Raw genomic sequence first — 27,467 nt, forward strand, 5'->3', positions numbered from 1 at the left:
TGTAGACCAGGCTGGCCTCAACTCAGAAATCCATCTGCCTCTGCCTCCCGAGTGCTGGGATTAAAGGCATGGGCCACCACCATTGCCCAGCTCTATTTTGTATTTTAAGTGACCTTTTATTAAATTATTTTATTTTTTGAGACAGGGTTTCTTTTTGTAACTCTGGCTATCCTGGAACCCACTCTGTAGACCAGTGGGCCTGAAGCTCAGCTCTGCCTGCCTCTGCCTCCCCAGCGCTGCGATCAAAGACGTGCGTCACTTGGTGGGCTATAAGTGATGTTTATGATGAACAGTCGGTCTACATTTTAAAACCCCATTCCAAGCATCATCTCACTAAGCACTTCTGCCTGTATTTTTGTTTACATAAATATTCTGTTTGCTATTAAATCTGTAGGTCATATTTCTAAAATTGCTAAAGCAAAAACTATATACATTTTTAATTTCATGCTCCTTTTTACAGTAAGTGTAAGTGGGAATGTCTGTCTCCTTAAAGAGCCATCCAACCTACACACCCAAATCACTTTACAATACTCTCAGAGGGGCAAAGGGCAGGCCTTGTAAGTACCAGTGTTTAGAAACTGAGACTCAACAGAAACTACCACATATCTAATAGAGCCTGAATCTGACTCTGGTTTCTAGATTTTTCAATCCAGGAGCCTAACTCTGGACACAAGGACGGCTGTTTCTCAGAGGTCACTTCACTGACTTCACACTGGTGCTGAAGCAGGGCTCTGGGTGGAAAACTGCCTGCAAACACCCAACTCCTACAGAGTCAGCCATCCCAGCGCTCAGGGGCCCCACTCAATTCTCCCCTGATACCGCAGCCCCGATTTGAACACTTGGGGTAATGAGGAGCTCATATCTTTCAGGCTACCCCCATCCTGGGCTAGGTCCCACCTTCAAAGTCTTCTTGTGCCGACACGAGATCACTAGTGGTCACCTCTGTGCCCGGAGTCAGGGTAACACCTCATTAGGCTGTTTAAAAACATAGCAAAATCAACTCCTCCTCATAGCTCGCGCTTCCGCCCCTACTCCGCACCGTAGACGCCTCAGAGGCAGGGTATCCAGGAGTATGACCTTTCAGGCCTGGACGGCCTCTCCTCAGGCCGCAGCTACAGCGTCGGCAGAGACTCTGGCTCGTTAGAATCAACCGCGACGCTCGGGCGCCATCTTGTGTCCATTCCTCAGGCCTATTAGTGGCAAGTTGTAAACTACATTTCCCAGTGTGCCTAGCGCAACTGCACAGGCGCAAAGAACGTCCTCTCGTTTCCATAGGAACCTCGACCCGGAGAAATCCGGACAGTTCTACTCTGAGCGGTTAGTTCAGAGGAGGTAGGAGACCGAGTTTGCAGACAATTACAGGGACAAAGTGGGGAACTTACCTGCTACCCGGAACCAGCACTGCCAAATTCTCCTGGGTGTCCTGGAGTCCACGCGCTCCCGGGGCCTCGGCGTCCTGAGGAGTTCGCGAGACCAGAGTTTGGCTTTCTGACCTGTAAGGTGCCTCTCGCCTTGAACCAATTTCTAAATCTTGTCACCCTCCAGAGGAGGGCCTACGCGGCACACACACAGGTACTCCTCGGGAACGAGCAGACAGAGGGCGGGGGTGGTGGGTCAAGTTGAGTGAACGTGAAAGTAGAATCCTGCCTGGGAGGAGACCCGTGCTAGATGGGCTTGGACCCGACTCTTGTCTCCAAAGAAGTCCGAACCGCAGGCTGATCCCCAGTTTCAGTATTCGTCCTTGTTCCGCCCAGTACAATTGGGTTTGCGCTGGAATAGAAGACAAATCCCTTTATTTCATTTAACAGAAGTTTCAGTCTGTAAAATAAGGAAGGGCAGGGCATGGTGGCGCACGCCTTTAATCCCAGCACTCGGGAGGCAGAGGCAGGCGGATTTCTGAGTTCGAGGCCAGCCTGGTCTACAAAGTGAGTTCCAGGACAGCCAGGGCTACACAGAGAAACCCTGTCTCGAAAAGACCAAAAAAATAAATAAAAATAAAAAAATAAAATAAGGAAGGTACTTGAGCTGTGGTGGTGCACATCTTAAGAAGAAATTGATCTCTCTGAGTTCAAGATCAGCCCCCCCCCACACACACACACATTGAATCCAGGCCAGCCTCAAAAAAATAAAACAAAATAAAATGGCATTCAAATCAAATAATCCTCAAGATGTTTCCTAGCCATGCAATTTAACCTACAGCTATAGTTGCTGCCTCTCCCCAAGAGCAAAGAAATAAAAGGGAGTGGAGGGTGGGGAATGAGATGATTTAAGCAAGACTCTCAGCTTGGGATGAGATCTAGTCAACCTAGGTGTGTGATTTGGGTATAGATTTATGTGCATGGGTGTTTTGTCTGTCTGTCTGTCTGTGCACCATGTGAGTACCTGGTGCTAATGGAGATCAGAAATGATGTCAGGTCCTTTGGAACTGGAGTCAGTGATGGTAGTGAGCCCCCATGTGGGTGCTAGAAATCAAACCTAGTCTCTGCAGTAACAAGTGCTCTTAAATGCCGAGCTAGGCCCCCACCTCAGGTTGTGTTTTATTTTATTTTTTTTTGTTTTTTTGTTTTTCAAGACAGGGTTTCTCTGTACATAGCCCTGACTGTCCTGGAACTCGCTCTGTGGAACCAGGCTGTCCTCAAACTCACAGCGATCCCCTCCCACCCACCCCCACCCCCACCTCTGCCTCCCAAGAGCTAGGATTAAAGTCGTGCACCATCACTGCCCACCTCAGGTTTTTAATGATTAAATGAGATAACATTACATTTTTAGTTCAATGCCTGCATTCAGTAAGCACTATTCGAAGACTAGTGCTTCTTAGAATAGTCCTAATTTTTGAAGTAACTTCTTTTATTTCTGGGCATATCCATTCTTCTCAGGCAGGACTGTAAAGAGGAAGCTTGAGTCTGCTCCTGCAGGCAGGGTCAGTGCTGAAGGCCGGTGCACTCCTGGCACAGCATGGGGGGATTCAGGGCCCAGCATCACATGCTGGGAAAGACGCTTTTCCTCCCTTAGGATTCGTAGAGGATGTGAGCTCTTATTTGTTATATGAAAGTCACTGAATATACTTAAAATATATTTTTAAATTTTATTTAATTTGTGAGTGCACTATCTGCGTGTTACCTGCATGCCAGAAGAGGGCATCAGATCCCATTATAGATGCCTGTGAGCCACCATATGGTTGCTGGGAATTGAACTCAGGACCTCTGGAAGAGCAGTCGGTGCTCTTAGCCACTGAGCCATCTCTCCAGCCATTACAAAACATTTTCGAAATATTCATTTTTTTATTTGATGTGTATGGGTGTTTGGCCTGTAGATGTCTGTACACAACATGCATGCAGTGCCCACAAGGGACAGAAGAGGGCGTCAGAGCCCCTAGAATTGGAGTTAACAGACAGTGTGCGCTGCCATGTAGATGCTGGGAATGCAGCCTAGATCTTGTGCAAGAGTGGCCCTGGACTGCTAAATCATCTCTCAGCCCCCAAATGTTCTTGATACTCTAATCTTTTTTTTTTTTTTTTAAGATTTATTTATTATATATAAGTACACTGTAGCTGTCTTCAGACACTCCAGAAGAGGGCGCCAGATCTCGTTGTGGATGGTTGTGAGCCACCATGTGGTTGCTGGGATTTGAACTCTGGACCTTCAGAAGAGCAGTCGGGTGCTCTTACCCACTGAGCCATCTCACCAGCCCGATACTCTAATCTGAGTACTCCATATTGTCACAAAGAAGCCTCGATTCAGCTAACAAACATTTTTGATGTGGATGCTATTCCATAAAACATTTGTTTGTAGATTTTAATTTTTTTTTACTTTGTGTATATGTATATGTATGCGTGCATGCATGTATATATGTATGTGCAGCATGTACATGCGTGGTGTGAAGGTTAGAACAGGGCATCAGACCCTCCTGGTACTGACATTACAAATGCTTTTGAGCTTCCATATGGGTGCTGAGAATAAAACCTGGGCCCTTTGCAAGAGTAACAAGTACTCTAAGCCACTGAGCCATCTCTCCTAACTCTCCCCCTCCCCCACCCCAGCACGTTAAACACCTATTATGTATGTGGTACTGTGTGGGTGCTCTGAGGAATGTGATGATGTACAGCCTTTGCTCCCAGAAAACATAGTATCTGGCAGAGAAGTGATCATGAGTGCAAACACTTAAGTAAAAATTCACGTAGCATTCGAGGTCTAGGTCGCTGTGCTCTGGAGATGCCGGAGAGACCACTCCCACCTGTCAATATGCCTAGAACACGAGGTGCTTCACGTGAGCTTCCTAATGAAATGTGTTAGGAAGCATAAAGCATATAGGCCAAAACTTAGGGGGAAGGAATTCTGAGGACCCCTCTCTCAGCTTGTGACCATAGAAGAGACCTGTCTGCGCCCCTTACTACATGGTCCTAGAAGACAGGTTCTGGTGGTTGCTTTACTCTCTGCCTAATGTATGGTTGGCATACAATGTGTATCACTGAATTATTTCCCTGTAAAGAGGAACCAGGCTGGGTACTTAATGACCCTTGGCTTTCATACATTCCTATAGGAGGAAGAACATGATCAGGCAGGTGATTATGGGGCAAGAGCCAGATTGCTGGGATATTCTATACAGTGCCAGCCCACTGAGAAAACAAGCTAATAGTCTCTTCAATGTGTAGAAAGGTCTATGGACCTCCTTTCCTGGAGCTTCAGGGAAGAGCTACGATGGGAGGATCGAAACCTAGACCATGAGGCAACCTTAAAGAACAAGGAGGATACCCCTTCAGTTCAACCCTTTCCCCATAACCATTTGCCTCCTGACTGTAACCCTCTTGGCAGCAGGAAGCTCTGTCTACCACACCAGGCTGCTGCAAGAGCATGAGCACCAGCAGCGCCATCTTCAGGGTGGTGTGGGGGTCCTGCTTTTCTCCTAACCCAGCAGGTAGACTTCAAGGACAGGGACGCAAGGCTGTGGTGTGTCTTAAGCGAGGCACAAATAGACAAGACTGCAAGGAGGACAGGGCCTCTTTACAAAGGTCTGAATTTTCCAGTCCTCTGGCTTGAGGTGGGTGAAAAGTCACCTTCAAACCAGGGAGACCGTGGAGATGGTGCACAAGAGGGAGAGTACACAGCCACTTGCCTTTTCTGTCCCTAGATATGGGATGGTTCAGAACTTCAGGGGACAAGTGCTCCCTTTATTGGAAACAAACCAAGGAGGGATCTTATCTCCTGATGGCCCTTGTTTGTACCTGGAGCCCTGCTGTTGCCCTCCGCTTGCTTCTTCTCCACAGACTGCAGGTAAGTGCTTGTACAGTGTGTGAGATTCTTTTGCAGCTAGCTGTCATATGAAGCCTGCTAAGTCCAGGCCTGAGGGGTAAGAAGTCATGATAATCCACGTCTGCCGTTAGAGGCCTGTGCCAGCAGGCTTCAAGAGCATAATGGTTCTCACCATTGCAAAGCACTGCCACTTACATGAGATCTCATTTGGCCTCAGCTGCAGATTCTTGTGAGATAGCTTCACTTTCCAATCTGAAGGTCCTATTTTTAGGGTATAGATCAGAGACTTAAATGATGGTGTCAAGACCAGTAGCCTTCCCTACCTATTATCACTAAGGGACTGGAGAGGCCACAGTCCTCAGCTGGATTCCAGAAAGCAGCTCTCTCTTTCCAATTCAGTCAGAATTTCCACCAACTTTCCATGCATAATTACCAGATTCTGATGGTCTTTCTTCAAAAATCTCCCTTTTGATCCTATGTCCTTGCCCTAGTCCCTGTCACCATGCCTTCATGGTTCCTAGGGCTTCACTGCTATTTCTAGGTCATGTCACTCCATCCGCCCAGAGACTAGGTTCATCGCTTGGAAGAATTACATTATTTCCATGTTATTCCACGCCCAGTGCCTTCAGTGCTGCTTTCTGTGGCCCGGCCAGTGCAGTGCTGACTTTTGATTCCTTCAGGAATCCTAGCCTTGTGTCTCTCTGTCTGTCTCCTTTTCTTTTCTTTCTTTTTTTTTTTAACTTTCTTTTTTTTTTTTTTAAAGATTTATTTATTTATTATATGTAAGTACACTGTAGCTGTCTTCAGACACTCCAGAAGAGGGCGCCAGATCTCGTTACGGATGGTTGTGAGCCACCATGTGGTTGCTGGGATTTGAACTCTGGACCTTCGGAAGAGCAGCCGGGTGCTCTTACCCACTGAGCCATCTCACCAGTCCCTTCTTTTCTTCTCTTTTCTTCTCTTCTCTTCTCTTCTCTTCTCTTCTCTTCTCTTCTCTTCTCTTCTCTTCTCTTCTCTTCTCTTCTCTTCTCTTCTCTTCTCTTCTCTTCTCTTTTCTTTCTTTCTTTCTTTCTTTCTTTCTTTCTTTCTTTCTTTCCTCTTTTGTTTTTTGTTGGTTTGTTTGTTTGTTTAAGACAGAGTTTCTCTGCATAGTCCTGACTGTGTAGAACTCACTCTGTAGACCTGACTGGTCTTCAGCTCAGATCTGCCTGCCTCTGCCTCATGAGTACTGTAATCAAAGGTGTGGGCCTCACAATGGCTGTTCCTTTGAAAAGCTTTCAGCTCTTTGTGCTCATTGTTGTTGCTTACTCTGCCTAGACAGGTACCTTTATACCTAAGAAATGTTTACAGGAATGAGGAGAAGGCCAAGTGTAGAAGATGTTGGCCATGCAACCCTGATGACCCAGATCCCTAGAATCTGTGTAAACTCAGACACAATAGCATAGGTGCCTGTAATCCCAGGGCTGCTGTGGGGGAGAGGAGAAAACAAGGGGACCTCTGGAAGCCTGCTTCTAGGCTTTTATGATGAATGGTAAATGGGAAAAGATATTGATTTTTAGGACTGCTGATTCAGACCATGGCAGAGCCCTTCCATTGTAAATGGCTCTAAAATTGGGTAAAGTATATATGGTCACTACTATTGGCTTTACAAATAAGTAGAAATGACCCCTGAGGGAAGGAAAATATTTGAGGTTAACCCCGGACAACAGGCTCCTGCCCTTGTCTGGCAGAGCACAGAGCTGACACTGAGGCAGAGCACAGGAGTTCTGCTGCACTGGAAGGCAGAGCTCATAGTCGAGGGCCACCAAAGCATGGGGAAATTCAAAGGCAAGCTGCAAGAAAGACAGCCATGGAGAGTGCCCAAGTCTGTGTGTGACTTCTCTATGAAGCCTTAGCTGAGGCTGGCTATGCAAGTTCAGGGTGACTTTGCAAAGGTAACAGAGATTCTCTATTGCTGGGAGGCTGGGAGTGAAGTGGAGATACTAAAGATCCCATGGTCCTATGAGAATTTGCATTGTGGGTTACTCAGAATGAAGACACTTCACTAATATTCTGGTTGACCTCAGTGAAGCTGCGCTGTAGGAATAGGGACCATGACCTAGAAGCTGGGAAGGCAAACTAGAGGCTGCCCAAATCTGGCCCAGCACAAGCCACTACAACCTGTGTATTTGCTTGCCTCCTCTTTCTACCTGATCTGTACTACAGTGGCAGAGACAACATGGGCTGGAAGATCTGGACTCACTGTCTTGCTCTTTACAGAGGTCAGCTCTTTTCTAAACCCTTTAGTAGAACAAAGCTACACCAAGCCTGTCTAATACAGCCTAAAATCAAGTTGTAAAAAGATGAAGGCGGGGAGACTAGGAAGATGGCTCTGCTGTTTAAGAGCATGAATTGTTCTTTCAGAGGACCAGAGTTTGCAGCAGCACCCATGTTGGGTGGCTCACAAGCAGCTCCAGGGGACCCAGCACCCTCTGTTGGTTCCATAGGCACTTACACAGGCACACAGGCACACAGACACACCGATGCATGTATACACACACATGTTCAGGTAAAACATTCATGAACAAAAAATAAAAATACAGTGTTTCCTTAAAATTTTTAATATTTGCCAGGCAGTGGTGGCACACACCTTTAATCCCAGCACTTGGGAGGCAGAGGCAGGCAGAGATCAAGGCCAGCCTGGTCTACAGAGTGAGTTCCAGGACAGCCAGGGCTACACAGAGAAACCCTGTCTCGAAAAACCAAAAACAACAACATCAACAACAAAAAACAAAAACAAGAATATGAACAGGCCCAGCTTGGTTGCCCATGCCTTTCAAAAGAAAAGCCCACATATTGCATAATTCTAGTTATTTATTTTCATGTCATATTTATTCAGTGTCCGAGTATTTTGCCTGTAGGTATCTGTGCAGTACATGCATGCAGTACCCACAAAAGCCATAAGAGGCATCAGAGCCCCTGGATTTTTTTTTTTTTTTTTAAGATTTAGCTATTTTTCTTTTATGTGTATGAGTGTTTTGCCTGCATGTGTATATATGGAGCATGTGTGATCCTGGTATCCTGGAGGTCAGAGAGAGGGCATCACATCCCCTGGAACTGAAGCTACAGAAGGTTTCTAGGCTGCCATGTGGGTACTGGAATTGAACCCAGAACCTCTACAAGAGCAGCATGTGTTCTTAACTACTGGGCCATCTCCCCAGTCCTGCATGATTCTATCTGTGTGTGAAATGTTCAGAATAGGCAAATCCATAGAGACTAAAAATATGTTAGCTGTTGCCAAGGGGACTTGGAACTGACTGTCGGTAGCTGCAGAGTTTCTCTATGGAGTGATTGGAATGTTGTTGAACCAAGGAATCATGTTAAAGATATGGTCCCTGGTTAAGAGCATATACTGCTTTTCTGTAGGCCCCAGGTTGAATTCCCAACACACAGATCAGATAGCTTACAACCACCTGTAACTCCAGCATCAGAGGAATTAGTCTCTCCTGACACCTGTGCTCATGCGCACATACACACACACATAATTAAAATATTTTTAAAAGATTTGCAAATTATGTATACAGCACTCTGCCTGCATGTATGCCTGCATGCCAGAAGAGAGCATCAGATCCCTTTACAGATGGTTGTGAGCCACTATATGGTTGCTGGAAATTGAACTCAGGACGTCTGGAAGAGCAGAGCCTCTTAACCTCTGAGCCATCTCTCCAGTCCCATCATAATTAAAATCTTTTTAAAATTCTTCTACATGAGTTAGTGTTTTGCCTGCATGTGTATCTGTGTGAAGTTGGTGTTCCAAACCACTGAGCAATCCCTCCACATGGACCGCTGAGATGGCTCAGAGGGGACAAACCCTTGTTGCCAAGTCTGACAACCTAAGTTCAATCCCCCGAACCCATGTAAAGGTAGAAGGAGAATCAGTTTCACAAAGTTGTCCTCTGACTGCAGGCCTGCACATATACACATCTGCCTGGCCCTCTGGCTACACACCTGCACACATAGATGTCATGCCTTGCCCTCTGGCTACACACCTGCACACGTACACATCTTCCCCTGCCCTCTAACAGGACAGTAAGCTTTCTTTTTTTCTTTTTCTTTTCTTTTCTTCTTCTTCTTCTTCTTCTTTTTTTTTTTTTTTTTTTTTTTTTTTTTTTTTTTTTTTTTTTTTGGTTTTTCGAGACAGGGTTTCTCTGTGTAGCCTTGGCTGTTCTGGAACTCACTATGTAGACCAGGCTGGCCTTGAACTCAGAAATCCGCCTGCCTCTGCCTCCGGAGTGCTGGGATTAAAGGCGTGCGCCACCATGCCTGGCTTGACAGTAAGCTTTCTTAACTGCTAAGCCATCTGCCCATCTGGGCATTTGCCCACACAGATATTTTTAAGAAAAATGATGGAAACTTAAAAGACCACTAGTTATTGGTGTGGATATAAGGCTCTTTTTTTTTTTTTAAGATTTATTTATTTATTATATGTAAGTACACTGTAGCTGTCTTCAGGTATTCCAGAAGAGGGCGCCAGATCTTGTTACGGATGGTTGTGAGCCACCATGTGGTTGCTGGGATTTGAACTCTGGACCTTCAGAAGAACAGTCGGGTGCTCTTACCCACTGAGCCATCTCACCAGCCCCGATATAAGGCTCTTAAACCACTGCCACTCTTCAGTTCTGGGGATGGAGCTCAGGACTTCACACATACGAGGTGCCAATGCTAGCAGCATTTGGGCCACATCCCCTAAAACTGTCCTATATGTTGATGAGAATGTAAAATGGTAGACTCGTTTTTGGGAGATGAATTTACTATTTATTCTAAAATTTAATATACATGGGATGGAGAGATTGCTCAGTGGTTAGGAGCACTGACTTCTCTTCTAGACCTGGGTTGGGTTCCCAGCACCTGCATGACAGCTCACAGTCCTCTATAACTCCAGTTCCAAGGGATCTGATGCCCTCTTCTGGCTTCCATGGGCAGCAGGCACACACGCAGTACACAAATGTACATTCAGGCAAAACATTCATACACATGAAATAAAGTAAGTCTTTAAAAATAAATAAAATTGAATACACATATGATATACAACCCAGTAATCTGATTTTTTGGCATTTACTCAGGAGAAAATAGAAAACATGATACAAAGACTTGTCCATGACTGTTTATAACAGCGTCATTCAGCAGGATTCAAAACCAGAAGTAATTGAAAGTGTCCACCAGCTGACAAATGGCTAATGCATCTGGGCGTACTCACTGATGGAATATTACTCAGTCATAAAAAATAAATGAGTTCAGCTTGACTCATTTGTGACCTGCCTCTGCCCCAGGCCTATGGCCTGTGGCCATGGGGACAGTCATCGGATATTCCTTCATTCCTGACTAGGCCTGGGTAACAAAAGCCTTACTCTTCTCTGGCTAACTGGTTGGTGAAATTCAACCCTTCCTTCTATCTCCAGATCTCACTCCTGAGCCATCGCTGTGTTACTCACATCCACTCCCTAGCTGCTATTAGGGCGGGGCAGTGCGGCCTGAGCCTCCCTCCCCATCCCCTTCACTGTAACCCTGCTCTGCTCTCACTGGTCCCCAACTCACAGTGACAGAGTGCCTGATGCACAGGTGTGGCCGGACCTCATAGGGATTACTCATTTTAATCTTTAAAAATGTTTTGGGGAGTGGGGTGACAGTTTTGGAGTTTTGGTTTCTTTGAAAAACACAGAAATATTATAAGAATATGTTTTCATCTTAATCCCAGGTGTGGAATCTGGGGCTGCTTCGGACTGCCTGCAGCAGCCGACTATGATTTGTCTCATGCACTAGCAGGGGTGTGATTCTGACAGCCGCAGACAGTTCCCTCGATAGTGTGACATTTGGAATTATGGGGACTTTTCAGAGGGTGGCCCCGAGAGGCTGAACATTGGTTGCTGTTGCTCGTTGTTTGTGTGCAAAAAAGAAACAAGAAAGAATTCCATCTCGTGACTGTGAAGATGAAATTTGCTCCAAGCTCCAAAGAACTTGACCCCCCTCATCAGCAGGAGGCAGCCTGACAAGAACCAGAACCCTTTCCTTTCTATCCTTTTTTCTCTCCTACCTTGTGGTATGGTGTTGAAAGGGTAAACTAAAAAGGGGAGCTGGGGAAGGGTAGAAGAAAGAAAGCCCCACAAAAAGTCAGGCTAAAGGGGTGGGACGTCCATGTGTAGGTCAGAGTACACCTCTGTGTGTTGAGTCATTCCTCAGCGACATCTGTGTGGGTTACAGGAAGAGAATTGAGCTTTCTGGGCTTGCACCGCCATCCACTCAGCCATCGAGTGAGCCCTCTTACAAATATTATAAGTGAAATAAAAAGCAGGCAGGCTCAAGGTGGTGTTTATGAGATATTCTAGGAAAGACAGGATATGTCTCTGGTTAGAGAAACCAAATTGTGTGTGATGAGGGAATACATAGAAAGAAGAGTGAGAAGATTTCTGGGCTGATGGAACTTTCTAGATTATCATGGTATTGATGGTTAAGGTAGTTTATACATTTGTCAGAGATGTACACTTAAAATCAATTTTGGGGGCTGGGTGTGTATCTGATCCCAGTTGCCTAGTTTGCATAAGACCCTGGGCTTGATTACAATACTGCCAAAAGCAAAGCAAAACAAACAAAAACCCTGTAATATTGCAGATAAATTATATCTCAATAAAGATGATTTTTTAAAATTCACATTACTCACATATCTAACTCCAAATCCCACCTTGGAAGGTTTTCTTTCTTCCTTCCTTTCTCTCTCTCTCTCTCTCTTTCTTTCTTTCTTTAAAAGATTTATTTATTTAATGTGTATGTAGCTGTCTTCAGACACTCCAGAAGAGGGCATCAGATCTCATTACAAATGGTTGTGAGCCACCATGTGGGTGCTGGGATTTGAACTCAGGACCTCTGGCAGAGCACTCAGTGCTCTTACCCCTGAGCCATCGCTCCAGCCCTAGAAGGTTTTTTCCATTTTTTTCACAACATGTGACCTTTTTGGGGGCAGGGCTGTCAAGACAGGGAGGGTTTCTCTGTGTAGTCCTGGCTATCCTGGAACTCGGGGGTCCTAAGTTAAATATAAATATAAAGATGCATCAGAACACCTTTTACATAGTTGCATAGCTCAAGAACCAAGCTGTATGAGATATCTGTAGAGAAACCTGGCTGTGGACCCTCCCTCCACTCTCAGCTAACCTAGCATGTCTACTTTACCTTTTCTTATTGTTTTTATTTATCAAATACATAGTTTACTTCTCTTTCTTTCCTAAAACAAAGTGGGTTTCTATGTATTTTACAATTTATCTTGGAAATCGATCACTGCACATCAGCCAGGGAATCTTTCACATCTCTAGCTATGAAGTCACAGTGTGCAGCTCCCTGTGGGCAGGGTCGAAGGCTGTTTTCAGTATTCTGCCATTGACACAATACCACACTGAATAAGCTTGTGCACATGTTGTTTTGTTTGTTGAAGCAATTCTTCAGGGTTAGTTGGAGTATTGGGATTGTTGAGTCAAGCAATGAATGGCATGTCCTCACACTCCTTCAGATCCTCCCAGAGCCAGGCTGTTTTGAGCTTCTGCCTGTCTGCTGCTCCTGGATAGCAGAGGGTGCTGTCCAGGACACTAGAGTGGAGCTGAGCATATTTTTATGAGATAGAGCAGGGCTCTTTCTTCCACACGCTACCACACCTACAGGTGTCCCATATGTGCTTGTTTCATTTGTTTGTTTGTTTAATGTATGTGAGTACACATAATAACACAGATGCACCAGAAGAGGGCATCAGATCCCATTGCAGATGGTTGTGTCAGTGCTCTTAGCTGCTGAGACATCTCTTCAGCCCTATATGGGCTTGTTAACCAACTAACTGGAAGTGTCTGTGTTCATTTTAGAGCCATCATTTGAACTTTTGCTGACTCTGTTGTCTTGACTAGTTGCTCCTTGTCCCACTGTTAGGGCATTACCCGGTAAAGGGGAAGCTAAGCCCACTAGAAATAACATCTTGAAAGGATAGGACTAGGTAGTAATCCCTTCTCTCTCAGTGACTGTAACACAGAGAGGGCAGCATTGTGAGTCCAGACATAGCTACAGAAATGTTGCAGTATATGAAACAGTGGCCTTTTACCTCGTGACACTGCTTCCTCCTCCTCCTCTTCCTCCATCTTCACCACCACCACCATCACCATCATCACCAGCACCACCACCACCACCACCACCACCACCATCACCACCACCATCACCATCACCACCATCATCACCACCATCACCATCACCACCACCACCACCACCATCACCATCACCACCACCACCACCATCATCACCACCATCACCACCACCACCACCACCATCACCATCATCACCATCACCACCACCATCACCATCATCACCACCACCACCATCACCACCACCACCACCACCATCACCACCACCATCACCATCACCACCACCACCATCACCATCACCATCACCACCACCACCACCATCACCACCATCATCACCATCACCACCACCACCATCACCATCACCACCACCACCACCACCATCATCACCACCACCACCATCATCACCATCACCACCACCACCACCACCATCATCACCACCATCACCACCACCACCACCATCACCATCACCACCACCACCACCACCATCATCACCACCACCACCATCATCACCATCACCACCACCACCACCACCATCATCACCACCATCACCACCACCATCACCATCACCACCACCACCACCACCATCATCACCACCACCACCATCATCACCATCACCACCACCACCACCACCATCATCACCACCATCACCACCACCACCACCATCACCACCACCATCACCATCACCACCACCACCACCACCACCACCATCACCATCACCACCACCACCATCACCATCATCACCATCACTGTTGTTTTGTGACTAGGTCACAAAGAGCCCATGCTGACCTCGAGCTCACAGTATAGCTGAGGCTCCCAAGAGCCAGAATTATAGGTGCTTGGTATTTCTATTATTTTTAATATTCTTTAAACACATAGGCATGAATTTGGTAATGAGGTTTTTTTTTTTTACTTGATTGACAGGTGATTTAATTAAATAATTTTAAAAAGTTATTGCTCAAATACATTTTTTTCTATTTTTTCCTCTTTTTCTGAGACAGGGCCTCATGTTTTAGTCCTAGCTGGCCTGAATTCACTGAGTAGATCAGGCTGCTTTTAAACTCACAGAAAGCCACACGCCTCTGCCTTCTGACTGCTGGGATTAAAGGCGTGGGCACTGTACCCAGATTTACTCCCAATTTCTTTTTTTTTTTTTTTTTTTTTTGGTTTTTCGAGACAGGGTTTCTCTGTGTAGCCCTGGCTGTCCTGGAACTCACTTTGTAGACCAGGCTGGCCTCGAACTCGGAAATCCGCCTGCCTCTGCCTCCCGAGTGCTGGGATTAAAGGCGTGCGCCACCACGCCCGGCTTTTACTCCCAATTTCTAAGGCACAAATTACCTTCCTGTCAAAGGCAACTAATATTATAAATATATCTTCTAATTACATGTATTCCTTTTTAGTGGCAGTGGGGCACTGCCGTGGTGCACGTGTGGAGGCCGGAAGACAGTTTGTGACATGGGTTCTCTCCTTTGGCTGTGGATGAGGAGACAACTCAGGTTGGTGGCAACTGTCTTTACCACCGAGCCATCTTGGCAGCTCTAATGGCATACAGTTCTTACTATATGCATAAGGCAAATTGTGTGTGGGGGCAGGGCAGGGGGCTGGGATCAAACCCAGGGCCTTACACATACTAAACACTTTTTACTACTGAGCCACACATTCAGCCTTATATGTACATACTTTTGCTCAAATGCATACTTTTCTGCAAATCTTTCCCTCTGTTATATGTCTTAGAATTGAGTCAAATCAGCATCGAGTCAAACCAGCTAGTTCTGCACAACTGCGGCTTTATAGCCAGCAGGTGTCAGTGCTTAGACTGCACTCTTGCCACTTGTTTTTGGGTTTTGGGGTTTTTGTTGTTGTTGTTGTTGTTCGAGACAGGGTTTCTCTGTGTAGCCCTGGCTGTCCTAGAACTCACTCTGTAGACCAGGTTGGACTTGAACTCAGAAATCTGCCTGCCTCTGTCTCCCATGTGCTGGGATTAAAAGGCGTGCGCCATCACTGCCCTGCCACTCTTGGCACTTTTATGCCTTTATGTTCTGCTCTTATAAAAAGTGTTAGTTAGACAGGTGTTTTCCACACACAAGTGGACCTGCCTGGATAGGTTTCTAGACAGAGGATGAAAGGGATACATCTACACTCATGATTTCAATGAAGGGTGTGAGACTAGTATCCTTGGAGTTGGTTAAGTTTGCACTTCAGCGTGTGGGACTGTAACGGTAGCGTCCTGGCCAGTGACCTAGGAGCACATGGAGAAAAGTTGGACAGTGCCAAGGGCTTCCAGCATGATGACTGTCTCTACTATGTCCCTTGGTGCACTGAATAAGCTGGCCACTGGAGGCCTAGGCTTGCAAACAGGAAAGGGTCTGCTTCTGAACTTGACAGCAGAGTGATTTAGGTAGAGCCTAAGTTTCACTAAAGCTTAGGAGCAGCCTTCACACTGTAAATTATTTCACAGCCTGGAGAAATAAACCAAAAACAGATGTGAACATGGCGTGGGAAGGTTGTCAGCCATAGAACTGACCCTTTTGGGGGCGGGGGGGGCAAAGATTAAATCCTCTCTAGCAGTGAGGTCAATAGTATGTCCTAACATGATATACCATAACAAATACAAACAGGCCACCACAGGGAACAGGGAGGGGTCTTTAAGTCATCTTAGGTAAGGCTTCACAGAGAGAAAACCAGGGTGTAGAAAAGGCTAGAGGCAGCAAAAGTAGAAGCCATTAGCACCTCATAGTGTGGTGCCAGAGATAGCCTCAAAATTAGAGCAGCAGCCTTTCCCTTCAAGTTACAAAGAGCCAAACATGGACCCAAGAAGGACTTGGCACCTGGAACATCGTCTATAATCACTTGAACCCTGCTGTGGACTCATCTGTCTAGTCCTTAGGCAACCTCTGTGGGCCCTCCCGTCAGGCTTGCCCTGGCTAGCATCATGGTCTGAGGGAGGATGAATGCTGCCACACCTGAGTCAGTTTGAAGGAGTCAGTGTGTTCCCTCAGGGTTACTGGGATCCCCATCATCATCACGGCATGGAGAAAGCCCAAATAGATGTGCAAATCAAGAACAGAGGAGGGGATGTGGGTCCATCTCCTCTGCTCTTCCCAACAGTGCCTGTCCAGATAGCTCTGCAGCCAGCCTCCTTATCAGCCTCATAGCACTGCGCCTCAGTTTTCCTGCCATGCCAAGATCTTCCTCCTTGGTTGGCTGGATCTTCTTTCAACTTCTAAATAGAACTTTCCTAAGTACTGTCTTTGGTCTTCTTGTCCCACCTTTTCCTGTCTCTTTTCTCTCAAAAGATTTACCCATACTCTTGGGGTCAGTGGTCTCTTCTGTCCCTGGATGTCATCCCTCCCCTGTCCTCGCTTCTGGACCTAACTCTGTTTACATTGCCAACCAAGTTTTCCCTCTGGATATCTGTCCTCACCTCTGAGCAGCCATGTGGGAAACCGAGCTGTTCCCCTCCCATATCTGCTTTTCTGCTTGCAAATCAGTGTTCTTCCAATCACACAAACTCAAAAGCTCAATCTGATGCCACCTCCTGTTCCCAACTTCCTTCATAACAGTCTTTGTCCGTCCTTTCCTTTGTCCCCATCAATCCCAGGTCTTAGCTCCATGTCTAATATTCATTCAGTAGCTTCCTATTTGGTTTTTCTCCCTAGGATACTGCTCCCCCTGCTCAAAGACAAACACTCTCTCTGTCTCTCTGTCTCTGTCTCTCTCCCACGCCCCCCCCCTTTTTTGAGATAGGGTCTCTCTATGTAGCCCTGGCTATCCTGTAGCTTGCTATGTAGACCAAGCCAGCCTTGAACTCACAGAGATCTGTCTGCCTGTGTCTCTAGAATGCTGGGTTGACGGTGTGTGCCACCATTCTGGGTGACAATCTTTCTTTCATTCTTTCATACCTGGCCTGATAGACTTTTTAGGATGACTCTTTTAGTTTTGCCTCTTCTACCCAGAAGCCCTCAGGCACTCACTCTTATTGCCATGGCTCAAGAACCCTTTCTTGGCCTCAGCTTGCTTAATTGGCTGTATCACACATGACAGAGAGTACAAGCTTGGAGCTGGACTCTAGGATCAAGCCTCTCTCATGCCGTGCAGCTCACTTTCTCTGCTCCAGTGACCTTTTCAGAATTGCTGTGTAAGAAGTGTTAAAGTTGTGTCTAGAGTGGCTGTGAGATAAAATGCACACAGACCAGTGCTGGACAAATAAGTATGTCTTTTGGCTTTATATATATAAATATGTTGTATCTCTGTGTATGCATGTGTAGCACTTGTGTGCCTGGTGCCAGCAGAGGCAAGAAGAGGGTGTTAGAGCCCCTGGCACTAGGATTACAAGTGCTTGTGAGATGCCATGTGGGTGCTAGGAACCAAAGCCAGCTCCTCTGTAAGAGCAACAACGACTTCTAACCTGCACAGCCATTTCTCCAGCCCCCAGATAGCTTTTGGTTGTACTATCACAATACACATGGCATACTCTGCATACATCATGAGTGCCTGACCATACATGTCTATCTTAGTTTCATTTTTATTGCTATGGTAAAAAAAGTGATCAAAAGTAACTACAGGAGGAAAGGGTTTGTTTCATCGTTTTGTTTTTTTTTTTTAAGATTTATTTATTTTGGGGCTGGTGAGATGGCTCAGTGGGTAAGAGCACCCGACTGCTCTTCCGAAGGTCCAGAGTTCAAATCCCAGCAACCACATGGTGGCTCACAACCATCCGTAACAAGATCTGGCGCCCTCTTCTGGAGTGTCTGAAGACAGCTGCAGTGTACTTATATATAATAAATAAATAAATCTTTAAAAAAAAAAGATTTATTTCATGTATGTCAGTACACTGTCACAGTCTTCAGACACAACAGAAGAGGGCGCCAGATCCTCATTACAGATGGTTGTGAGCCACCATGTGGTTGCTGGAAATTGAACTCAGGGCCTCTTGAAGGGCAGTCAGTGCTCATAACCACTGAGCCATCTCTCCAGCCCTTGTTTCATCTTAAACTTCCAGTCTACCACTGAAGGAAGTCAGGGCAAGAACTGAAGCAGGGCAGGAGCCTGGAGGCAGGAGCTCAGGCAGACACCATGGAGGACTGCTGCTCACTGGCTTGGTCCTGTTGGCTTGCTCAGTTTACTTTCTCATACACCTTAGCCCACTTGTCCATGGGTGACATTGCCAACCATGGGCGGGGCTCATCCACATCAATCATTAGTCAAGATAATACCCTACAGGCCAATCTGATGGGAACATTTTCTTAGCTGAGGTTCCTTCTCAAATGATTCTACTCTGTGTTGATTTGACAAAAACCTCCAAACATCCCCTGTCCCCAACACCCATACACCCCCCCACACACTGTTTGCTCAGGCCAGCATGCCGGTCTCGGCCTGCAGGCTCTAGCTTACTCTTCAGGGACTGGATCCCTTCCATTTCCTCTGGCTGAGTTACTGTTACCAGTGTTGCTGAGACTGAGCTAAGCTGTGATAGGTGTCAGAGGCTTATGAAGCCAGCCTTAGGCTGCACAAACACATCTTCCTGAAGGCTTTTATGTTAAAACAGCTACTTCTGACACGTCACTAGAGTCTGGAGTCAAATGTAAAACTGGCAAATTTAATAATAATAATAAAAACAAACAAGCACAAAACTACTGCGAATACTCAGAGACTGCATTAATTCTGTAATGGAAGGTCTAAGAAGGAACACTGTGAACCCAAGGCTTGGTACAAATAAGGGTCTGCAGGGTGACTTCAGTGAAGCGGGGAGTCGTGTCCGCTGGAGGCTTCTGCAGAATGGGGCTATGCTCCTGCCTCCGATGGTTCCTGAGAACTGGGCACTCCGTGTCTCTAGATTCCTAGGTTGCCTGGGGGCAGCACTTGTATTACATGAGGTTTTTTGTGTTTTTTTTTTTTTTTTAACTTTCCCCATATGTAGGCCTTATCAAGTCCATCCTAAACATCTGGAGTGCAGGTGTTTGGCTAGCCTGGTGGGGCAGCTGTGAAGGAAGGCTGGCTTTGCTGTTTGCTGGCTCTGCAGAGCATTTTCCCTCTCAGCCTCAGTTTCTTTATCTGTAAAGCATAGACAATAATTAATGTTCTCAGGCTTCAACTAGTAACACACATGCAGTATTCAGCACAGCAGGTGGCAGGACAAGCACTTAGCAAACATACCATGCTACCCAGCATTGCCAGGCTCTCGGTGAGCCAGCTGCTCCTCCAGTATCCCCACCCCTCAGGACATCCCTTCCCTATACCACTTTTGCATGCTCACAGTCATTTACCTAGAGTTTCCAGTCCTCCCAACTGACCTTAGCAGTGACCTCCCTGACTGTGCATCACATCCTGTCAAAGACATCACTCTTGATTGTGTGCACTGTGTAATTAAGCTGCTCTGCAGCTCCATCTAAAACAGAAGACAAAACAAACTGTTCCTTTGATCTCATTCCCTTTCCAGCTACCACTGCAGTCTCTGGTCCTTTACAGCAAAATGTTCCTCAAAGAATTGGCGTGTGCTCACTTCGGCGGCACACACACTGAAGGTGGCCTGTGCTCACTTCGGCAGCACACACACTGAAGGTGGAGTGCTAGGATGGCGTAAGAATCAGTGACACGCACCAGATTTTCATCCTTGCCGTCCAGTGTTAGGGTCAAAGCCACTCCTGCCATTATCCCTTCCCTAGCATGATAATACAATCAAACCAAAGCTGACAAGCTCCCCGTTCCCAGTTCTCCAGGCAGGCTCTTACCTCACACCGCAAAGCTGCTCTTACCAAAGTTTCCAGGGACCTCTGTGCGGCTGAACCCTCTCAAATTGCGTTTTATCGGCTTCTTGGGAACACCTAACGGTTGACACACTCTGCTGGGACTCTCGAAGCTCCCCATCACCTCCACTGCTCTGCTCTTTCTTTGGCTCTGCAGGCTACCCTCACCCCTGTCTCCTTTGTCCCAATCTCCCACCTCCCTGGCCTAAAAGTAGAGCTGGGCTGTCCTTGGCTCTCTCTTTTCTCAATACTCTTTTGTTTTGTTTTGTTTTGTTTTGTTTTGTTTTGTTTTGTTTTGTTTTGTTTTTTTGTTTTTGTTTTTTTGTTTTTGGAGACAGGGTTTCTCTGTGTAGCCCTGGTTGTCCTGGCACTCACTCTGACCAGCTGGCCTCGAACTCAGAAACCCTAACCCTAACCCTAACCCGCCCCCAAGTGCTGGGATTAAAGGTGTGCACCACCACCGCCCAGCTCTCTCAATACTTTTTTTTTTTTTTTTTGGTTTTTCGAGACAGGGTTTTTCTGTATAGCCCTGGCTGTCCTGGAACTCACTTTGTAGACCAGGCTGGCCTCGAACTCAGAAATCCGCCTGCCTCTGCCTCCCGAGTGCTGGGATTAAAGGCGTGCGCCACCACGCCCGGCTTCAATACTTTTAATATACTGGTTGATGAATGGACTTGGATTTTTTTTAAGACAGGGTCTCTCTTTGTAGCTCTAACAGCCCTGTAACTCTCTACATAAACCAGGCTGGACTTGAACTCACAGAGATTTTCCTGTCTCTGTCTTTTGAGTGCTGAGAACGTTTTGGAGACAAGGTCTTGCTATGTTGCCAGACTGGCTTTGAAACTTTAGTCTCAATCAGGTTTCAGAGTGTTGGGGTTACAAGTGATCAAGCACCACTGTGCCAGCTCATTCTTGTGACCTTACATGCCATTTGAAAGTTCCCCAAAGTTATATCTCAAATCTAGACCTCTCCAGAATTCCAGATTTACTGTATCTTCTGCCTACATCCCATCTTTACTGGGATACATTGCAAGCACGTCAAATGTAACATATTGACTGGGGGTGTAATAGAGCACTTGCCTGTTATAGGCAAGACCTCAGGTTCCACCCACAGCCCCTCCCCAAAAGCCAAAACATCCAAAGCTCTTTGTTCCCTTCCTACTTTCCTCTTCCCCCCTCCTCCTCCCCCCCCTTCTTCTACTACTATGGGATATCTGGTCTTCCAGTCACACAAGCCCAAATCCTTGGAGTTATCCTTGGCTCCTACCTCTTAAATCCCAGTCAGTTGTCCCCTCAAAATAAAATCTGGCTACTTCTCACCAGCTCCATTTCCCCTCCCTGCTTCAAACCACATCCCTGTCACCTGTTCTCAGACAGGTTTTGTTAGCCTTGCTGAGCAGAGCAGTTTCACCACCTGTCTGCTTTCCCAACTCCATAGACTTTCCACCCACAGCTGCACTTGTATTTTCAAAACATAAGTTCAATGTTGTCATTCTTCAAAGCCATCCATATCTCTTTTCACTCACTGTAAAATCCAGATTTCTTATCATGGTCTACAATGCCCAATGGGACTGGCCTGCTACCTGTTTGGCCTCATTCCCTTCTGTCTTCACCTTGTCTCCTGTGTTCCGACCTTCACATTCTTGTGTGAACAGTCTGAAAATGTTCCTGCCATTGAGCCTTTCTTGTCATTCTTTCTGTCTGTAACACTTACTCAGGGGTGAGCCCTCTCTGCCTTCCTTCTTTGTGTTTCTCTTTTCAAAGACTTTTAAAACGATGGAGCCTTTCCTGTCCTACTCTGCAAAATATCTTGTTGACATTTTCTAACCCCCTTCAAGCCCCTCACCCTAATTTTACTTAATGCTGACCGTCACATGACATAACTAATTTCCATGATTGTTTTGTGTATGTTTTCAGTGACAGTGACACCCATGGGATCTATAGTAACAGGAACTTAGTAGCTGTTCATAAGTTGGGCATATTAGGCAGATTTTCTGCTGGCTGGTCAGGGAAGGAAACTTAGAGTGAGTTTCTACCAGGGAATACCAGAGGCCACTCAGCTTTTGAAAAGACTGCCTTAGAAAAATAGATATGGAAGCCTTGTGGTATAGAAACACAAGCCTTTAACCCCAGCACTTGGGAGACAGAGGCAAGTAGATTTCTGTGAGTTAGAGGCCAGCCTGGTCTATATAATGAGTTCTAGGACAAACAGAACTACATAGAGAAACCTTTTTCCCATGAATTAACTAATTAATTAATCACTTTACATCCCAGTCACAGCACTGCCCCCCCCCATATTGGGACCCTTTAATCTCAGCATTCAGGAAGCAGAGGCAGGCAAATTTCTGAGTTTGTAGCCAGCCTAAGTCTACAGAGTAAGTTCCAGGATCAGGACAACATAGAGAAACTGTCTCAAAACAACCACCTCAAAAAAAAAAAAAAAAAAGCCTGTAGCTGGCTCTCCAGCCCACTTACAGTTTGGGAACTGCCGGCTAGATTAGAGCATATTAAAAGACTTAAGGTCAGAATTTCAGGCTTAATGTACTTTATTGTAAGCATTAGTGAGCTCCTTGATCCAATAACTCACTCACTTGTGCCCTCAGGTCGATGCCCAAGGTAGGCCCTTTAAGTTATCTGCCTACATCTAGCTTTATGCCAGCCTGTGCTGGATTTGCCACACCGTAGGTCAGAGGGTGTGGCGGGCGGGCATCTGGTGGTCATGATTAGGGCGTGGAGGTGCTCAGCTTCACAGGCCCCCAGGAGCTTCAGCAGCCTGCTGTTTAGATGGATAAGAAGCTGAACCAGGAGGACCTCCAAAGACGGAATGAGCAGAGCAAGCCATGATGTCTGTCCTGAAGTTCTTGGTGGCTAGGAGGTGCCCAGGGAAGGACAACGTGGGGGTACCTTAGAGTGGGTAGAGATGCCACAGGCTGTGGAAGACAGGGTGGGAGAAGGAAGGCATAGCCACGTCAGCTCTGTTCCTTGATGGACTGTCTGTAGTTCTTAATTACTGCCTACAGTTCTGTGGCTCTGAGGTGTGAACACCTCAGCACTCACGGATAGCCCCATGGGCCCTAGATATACTCGTCCCCCACCATCAGCTCATAGAGGTAAGGATCATTATAGAGATCTATCTCGAGCCAGACTCTTCTTGCTTGACAGGAAGGACCGTTTAAGTCTGTTCCCACTTCTCCAAGTCAAGGTAGCCCTTACGTAGACCAAGAGGGTGGCAGCTCCTGGAGAAGTCTCTGGTTCCCCTGAAAGCTATCCCAGCCTGTCCTGACCTGCATTGGAAGTGAGGGTCTTCAGGGTGTGCCTTCAACACTTGGTACACCTCTAGGGGGGGCTTCAAGCCCATCTGCTCTGCCCGACGCCAGCGCTGCAGCCTTGTGATACCTGCCATCAGGAAAAGAAGACAGGATGGGCAGGAAAATCCAGGATAGTGAACACAGACGGCAGTTTCTTGAGCCTCCATAGTCAGTTTCAGGAGACAGTGTCCAAGCGCTAGGCAGGATTACTTTTGAGACACATTGATAACAGAACTGATTGAGAGATGTGCCTAATGGGAAGGGCTGGAAATGGGGTTCTCACCTGTACAAGGCCCATACTGCCAGGCCAGGTCAAACTGCCTCAGCAGCTCCAGCTCTGTTTCCTCCTGGCTGAGGGACTGGGTGTCTTCCCCTGCAATAACATGTGGTGGCTCCTCAGGCACATCCAGGCCTTTGCCCTACCCTGGACTTAGAGCTATGACTCTATATCCTGGCAATCTCCCCACCCATTTGCCTTTGCCATCCGGCAGACAGACAGCTCATCGGAAGTACGAGACATGCTAGCTTCCCCTTTTAGCCAACACACACACACACACACACACACACACACACACACACACACAGAGTCCTTTCTGGTCACTTCATGTCCACTCTTCCTGCCACCCCCACATTTTAGAGACCTAGCTCGGGTGCCAGCTCTCCCTTGCTGTGCCCAGGGGGCCCCTCCCTCTTCTTCACAACAGGATAGGAGTCAGTGATGAACCGCTTCCGACCCATGGCGGCCACCCAGGCAGGCGGAGCAGGAGGCAAAGAAAAGGCAGGGCAGCAGGCCTGTGAGAGACAGCTGCTGAGAGTGAGAGAGGGGGCCAGAGAGAGATGGGCCAGCAATGGACAGACAAGTTGACCCAGACAAGCAGAGAGAGGAAGTCCCTAGGTTCCAGGGAATGACGCCTGTCTTCCGCCCCCACAAGCACGCAAACATCAGAGACCTAAGCAAATGGCAAACGGCCTTTGCGGGGCGGGACCTTAATTCTAGCCAATGGCAATCGGCAGAAGACGGGGGGCGGGGTAGCTGCTGCAGCGTTTCGAGTGAGGAGGGGTTAGGCGGAACCAAGAACCTGTCAAGATGCCCCAGACTTCACCACCTCCTCGGGTTTCTCATTGGTCCACTTGGGTCCCCTGGGACATATAGAGAGTTATCCTCGGCCTCTCACTTCCCGTTTTTCCTTCCTAGGCAAATGTTCTTTTCAGCCTCACTAATCCCCGTGGCCAGTTTTTAAGTCCCCTGAGAACCTTTTACTCCTGCCGGTTGGCCCTAGAGCACTGTGGGATCAGATCTGTAGGTCCAAAGAGAGTTTGGACTAGTCCAGGTCCTTCCCTGCTGCTCTTACTAGCCCCAGGAGACCTTGCTGGAGAAACTCATGAGCTCAGAAGGCTCCTTTCTCACAGTCTGCTGGCAGAGCCACTGTCCACCCAGCCCAGGCATGCGGTTGCTGTGGCCGCTGTCAAGTCCCACAGCCTGCCTCTGTCCACTTTGCTAGTCAGGAAGATTCCATTCCAAGCAGGACGCCAGAAGTATAGTCTCCATTCTCCATGGGTTCATATCTCCAGTTTTTTTATTATTATTATTACGTATTTTCCTCAATTACATTTCCAATGCTATCCCAAATGTCCCCCATTACCCTCCCCCCCACATATCCCCAGTTCTTAACTGACAGATCTGCTCTGTTTTTTTTTTTTTCTGAATGTGTATCATGAGCAGAAAATAATTTCAATAAACCCAACCCTCATATTGGACTTTCCATGTGCCGAGTTCTAAGCATCTCCCACATGCTAACTCAAAATAGATATCAAAAGAGTTTTTTTTGCAAGTGGGAAGTGTAGGCAAATTGTGATCAGTGCTCTTAGTAACAGCTACTGTGTAACTAACTAGCTTCCCTTGTGCTGCCGAAGCTCCCAGGCTTGCACGGGAGAGAGGGACATACACAATTGTTAGTCCTGGACAGAGAGCAGGAGCAAGAATGCCTTAGAGCTGGAGGAGAGTGGGAGGCATTGGGAGAAGACCTCAGGAGGTAACTGCTGTAAACAGTGCCTCTCAATTCTCTACCCGTGACCTTTGTTTTGGGGCTGCTGTCATCACTGACTCACCCTACTACCACCTCCCCTCACCAACTTCCTGGCAGCGGGTGAAAATGCTGGCCCGTGGGAGTCTGGGAACCAGCACTTGGACTGACCCAGCACTAATCACCCTCCGCAGAGCCCATCCGGTTCTTCCTTCCAGGGGTGCGAGGATGGCTGGTTGGAGGCCTTTGCCCTCCTTTTTGGAAGCTCTGTGATCTGGCTTAGGAAGCACTTGGCTGGCCTCCCTTGTGTGTGCAGGCAGAGAAGAGGATCCCTCCAGAGAGGAACCCACCAGTGGTGGGCAGAAGGTTGTGTCTCCAGGGACCTCCTCTTGCTAGCCTTCCCCCATTAGCTTCTTGAAGAAGAAGGAGCTGCAGGCACACTGCAAAGACCTGGAAGGCCTTTCTGGGACCCATTGTTTGGGGTGGCTCAGGTCTGATCGCTCCATCTGTCTCCTGGACATCTGGGAGAAGAGACCCTACAGAGCTGGGAAGGGGGACAGGGAGAATTCTCTACTAGGCAGGGAAAGGCACAGGCATTAGGCCTAGTGAGGCTCTATAGTGGGTAGCTCCTAGGCTCCATGGGCCTGACCACCACTCCTCCCTAAGCAGGCCTCAGATATTCCGGGGGCTGTTCCCAAAGGTATGTGGCACCCACTTCCTGAGTCCACAAAGCCCTGAGGGAGCAGGGAAGCCTGGGTGTGGCAGACCCCTCCTCATTCCTGGTCCCTCCCACCCCTGAAAGCTGATAGCCGTGGGGCCTGCCACCGCCTAGGGAGCGTGAAATGGGGTGTGCCGCTGGGCGGCCACAGCAGCTCCCTCCACTGCCTGCGCCTAGTCGCTTGTCTCCTTTGGCAAGCTCCTGACACCCTGACCTGCTCTGTGGATCTTGGCTGAGCCATCCCTACCTGCCTTCCCTTCAGCCCCCACCCCAGATCTGCCTGGCTCAGGTCCAGGCAGCTTCTCCAACACTGACTGGAAAGATACCTCCCGGGGGCTTTAGGTTCCCTCAGCCCCTAAGGGATCTGGAGTGCTCTGCCTCAGTGCAGGGACCCTAGCACTAGCCTTCTGGTGGGGGAGGTGTGTGGGGTGGAGCTCCCTAGGAAGCAAGCTGTCCCTCCAGGTGAGCATTAGGATGGGTCATCCTGGCTGCTCAGTATCAGATGTGTCTCTAAGGTGCTTAGGGCACTGACTTGGTCTCCTATCTTTGGGTGTTTTCCTACTTTCTTCTCTAACCTCATCATTTTCCTTCCTGCCTAGAACACTTTGCTCGATGCAGAGTTCTCAGAGTGGAGACCAAACTGGTGGTCTAAGTTAGTGGCTCAATTCTGTCTTGTATACAAAGTGTCTTTGGTCAGCACTGATTCTAGAAGCTGGTGATAGAAGTGGATGGAGTTAACTTACACCTTGCAAATACCCAAAGCCTTATTAGGTTCAAGGTCAAAGTCCTGTGAAGGCCAGGAGAACAAACAACCTGAACAGAAACCTAGAACTGGGGCTCACTGGGGCTGAGACTCACTGCACACGGCTCCTGTGGGAAGCAGGTTAATCCTGGCTTTACTCAGTGTGACAGTTCTGGGTGGGGTCAGCACTATACACAAATATACATCCTGAAAGTCCCTCTCCTCCAGTTTGAGATGGGTCATATGGACAGAGCCAGTTAGAGCTGAAAAGATGGGGCAGGTAAAAGCGAGGGAGGGCAGCAGCTGCATAAGTTCAATGGGATGTGAGGTCTCTCCCATTTCTTTCTATCTCCTTAGCAACTCCCCCCTCAGGCCCTGCTACTCATTCTGAGCTGAAATTCAGTCCAGTTTAGGGGATTTTGTGCACCCAGGTGAACACCCCAAAACATCTTGCCCATCCAGCCTTCATTTTTGCCATATTCCTTCAGGGTCTCCTCCTAGCCCCTCTCTTCCCTCTCAGACCCAGCACCTTAGC

General features: G+C 47.4%; 2 protein-coding genes and 1 long non-coding RNA gene across 3 annotated transcripts in view; 1 reads left to right on the forward strand and 2 right to left on the reverse strand.

The window, feature by feature from the left end:
• The first annotated feature begins 1,277 nt into the window (after nucleotides 1-1,277).
• Rad9a (RAD9 checkpoint clamp component A) overlaps nucleotides 1,278-27,467 on the forward strand; it is a 59,916-nt gene continuing 33,726 nt past the window's right edge. The window contains exons 1-2 of the mRNA XM_085834185.1: nucleotides 1,278-1,572; nucleotides 5,129-5,271. The gene's annotated coding sequence lies outside the window, so the exon portion shown is untranslated. The remainder of the gene's footprint in view (nucleotides 1,573-5,128; nucleotides 5,272-27,467) is intronic.
• Nucleotides 18,973-20,631, reverse strand: LOC110286029 (uncharacterized). The gene is made up of 2 exons (XR_002377102.3): nucleotides 19,688-20,631; nucleotides 18,973-19,448 (listed from the first exon to the last, which is right to left on the reverse strand). It is a non-coding gene; the product is annotated as an uncharacterized LOC110286029 (long non-coding RNA).
• Pold4 (DNA polymerase delta 4, accessory subunit) lies at nucleotides 22,669-24,386 on the reverse strand. The gene is made up of 4 exons (XM_021151633.2): nucleotides 24,090-24,386; nucleotides 23,732-23,821; nucleotides 23,425-23,536; nucleotides 22,669-23,070 (listed from the first exon to the last, which is right to left on the reverse strand). Exons 1-4 carry the CDS (start codon nucleotides 24,184-24,186, stop codon nucleotides 23,046-23,048), a joined length of 324 nt encoding a protein of 107 aa, XP_021007292.1. The 5' UTR covers nucleotides 24,187-24,386; the 3' UTR covers nucleotides 22,669-23,045.

This window comes from Mus caroli, unplaced genomic scaffold (assembly GCF_978045245.1).
Source record: "Mus caroli unplaced genomic scaffold, Mus_caroli_1 scaffold_20, whole genome shotgun sequence".
Lineage (NCBI taxonomy): Eukaryota > Metazoa > Chordata > Mammalia > Rodentia > Muridae > Mus > Mus caroli.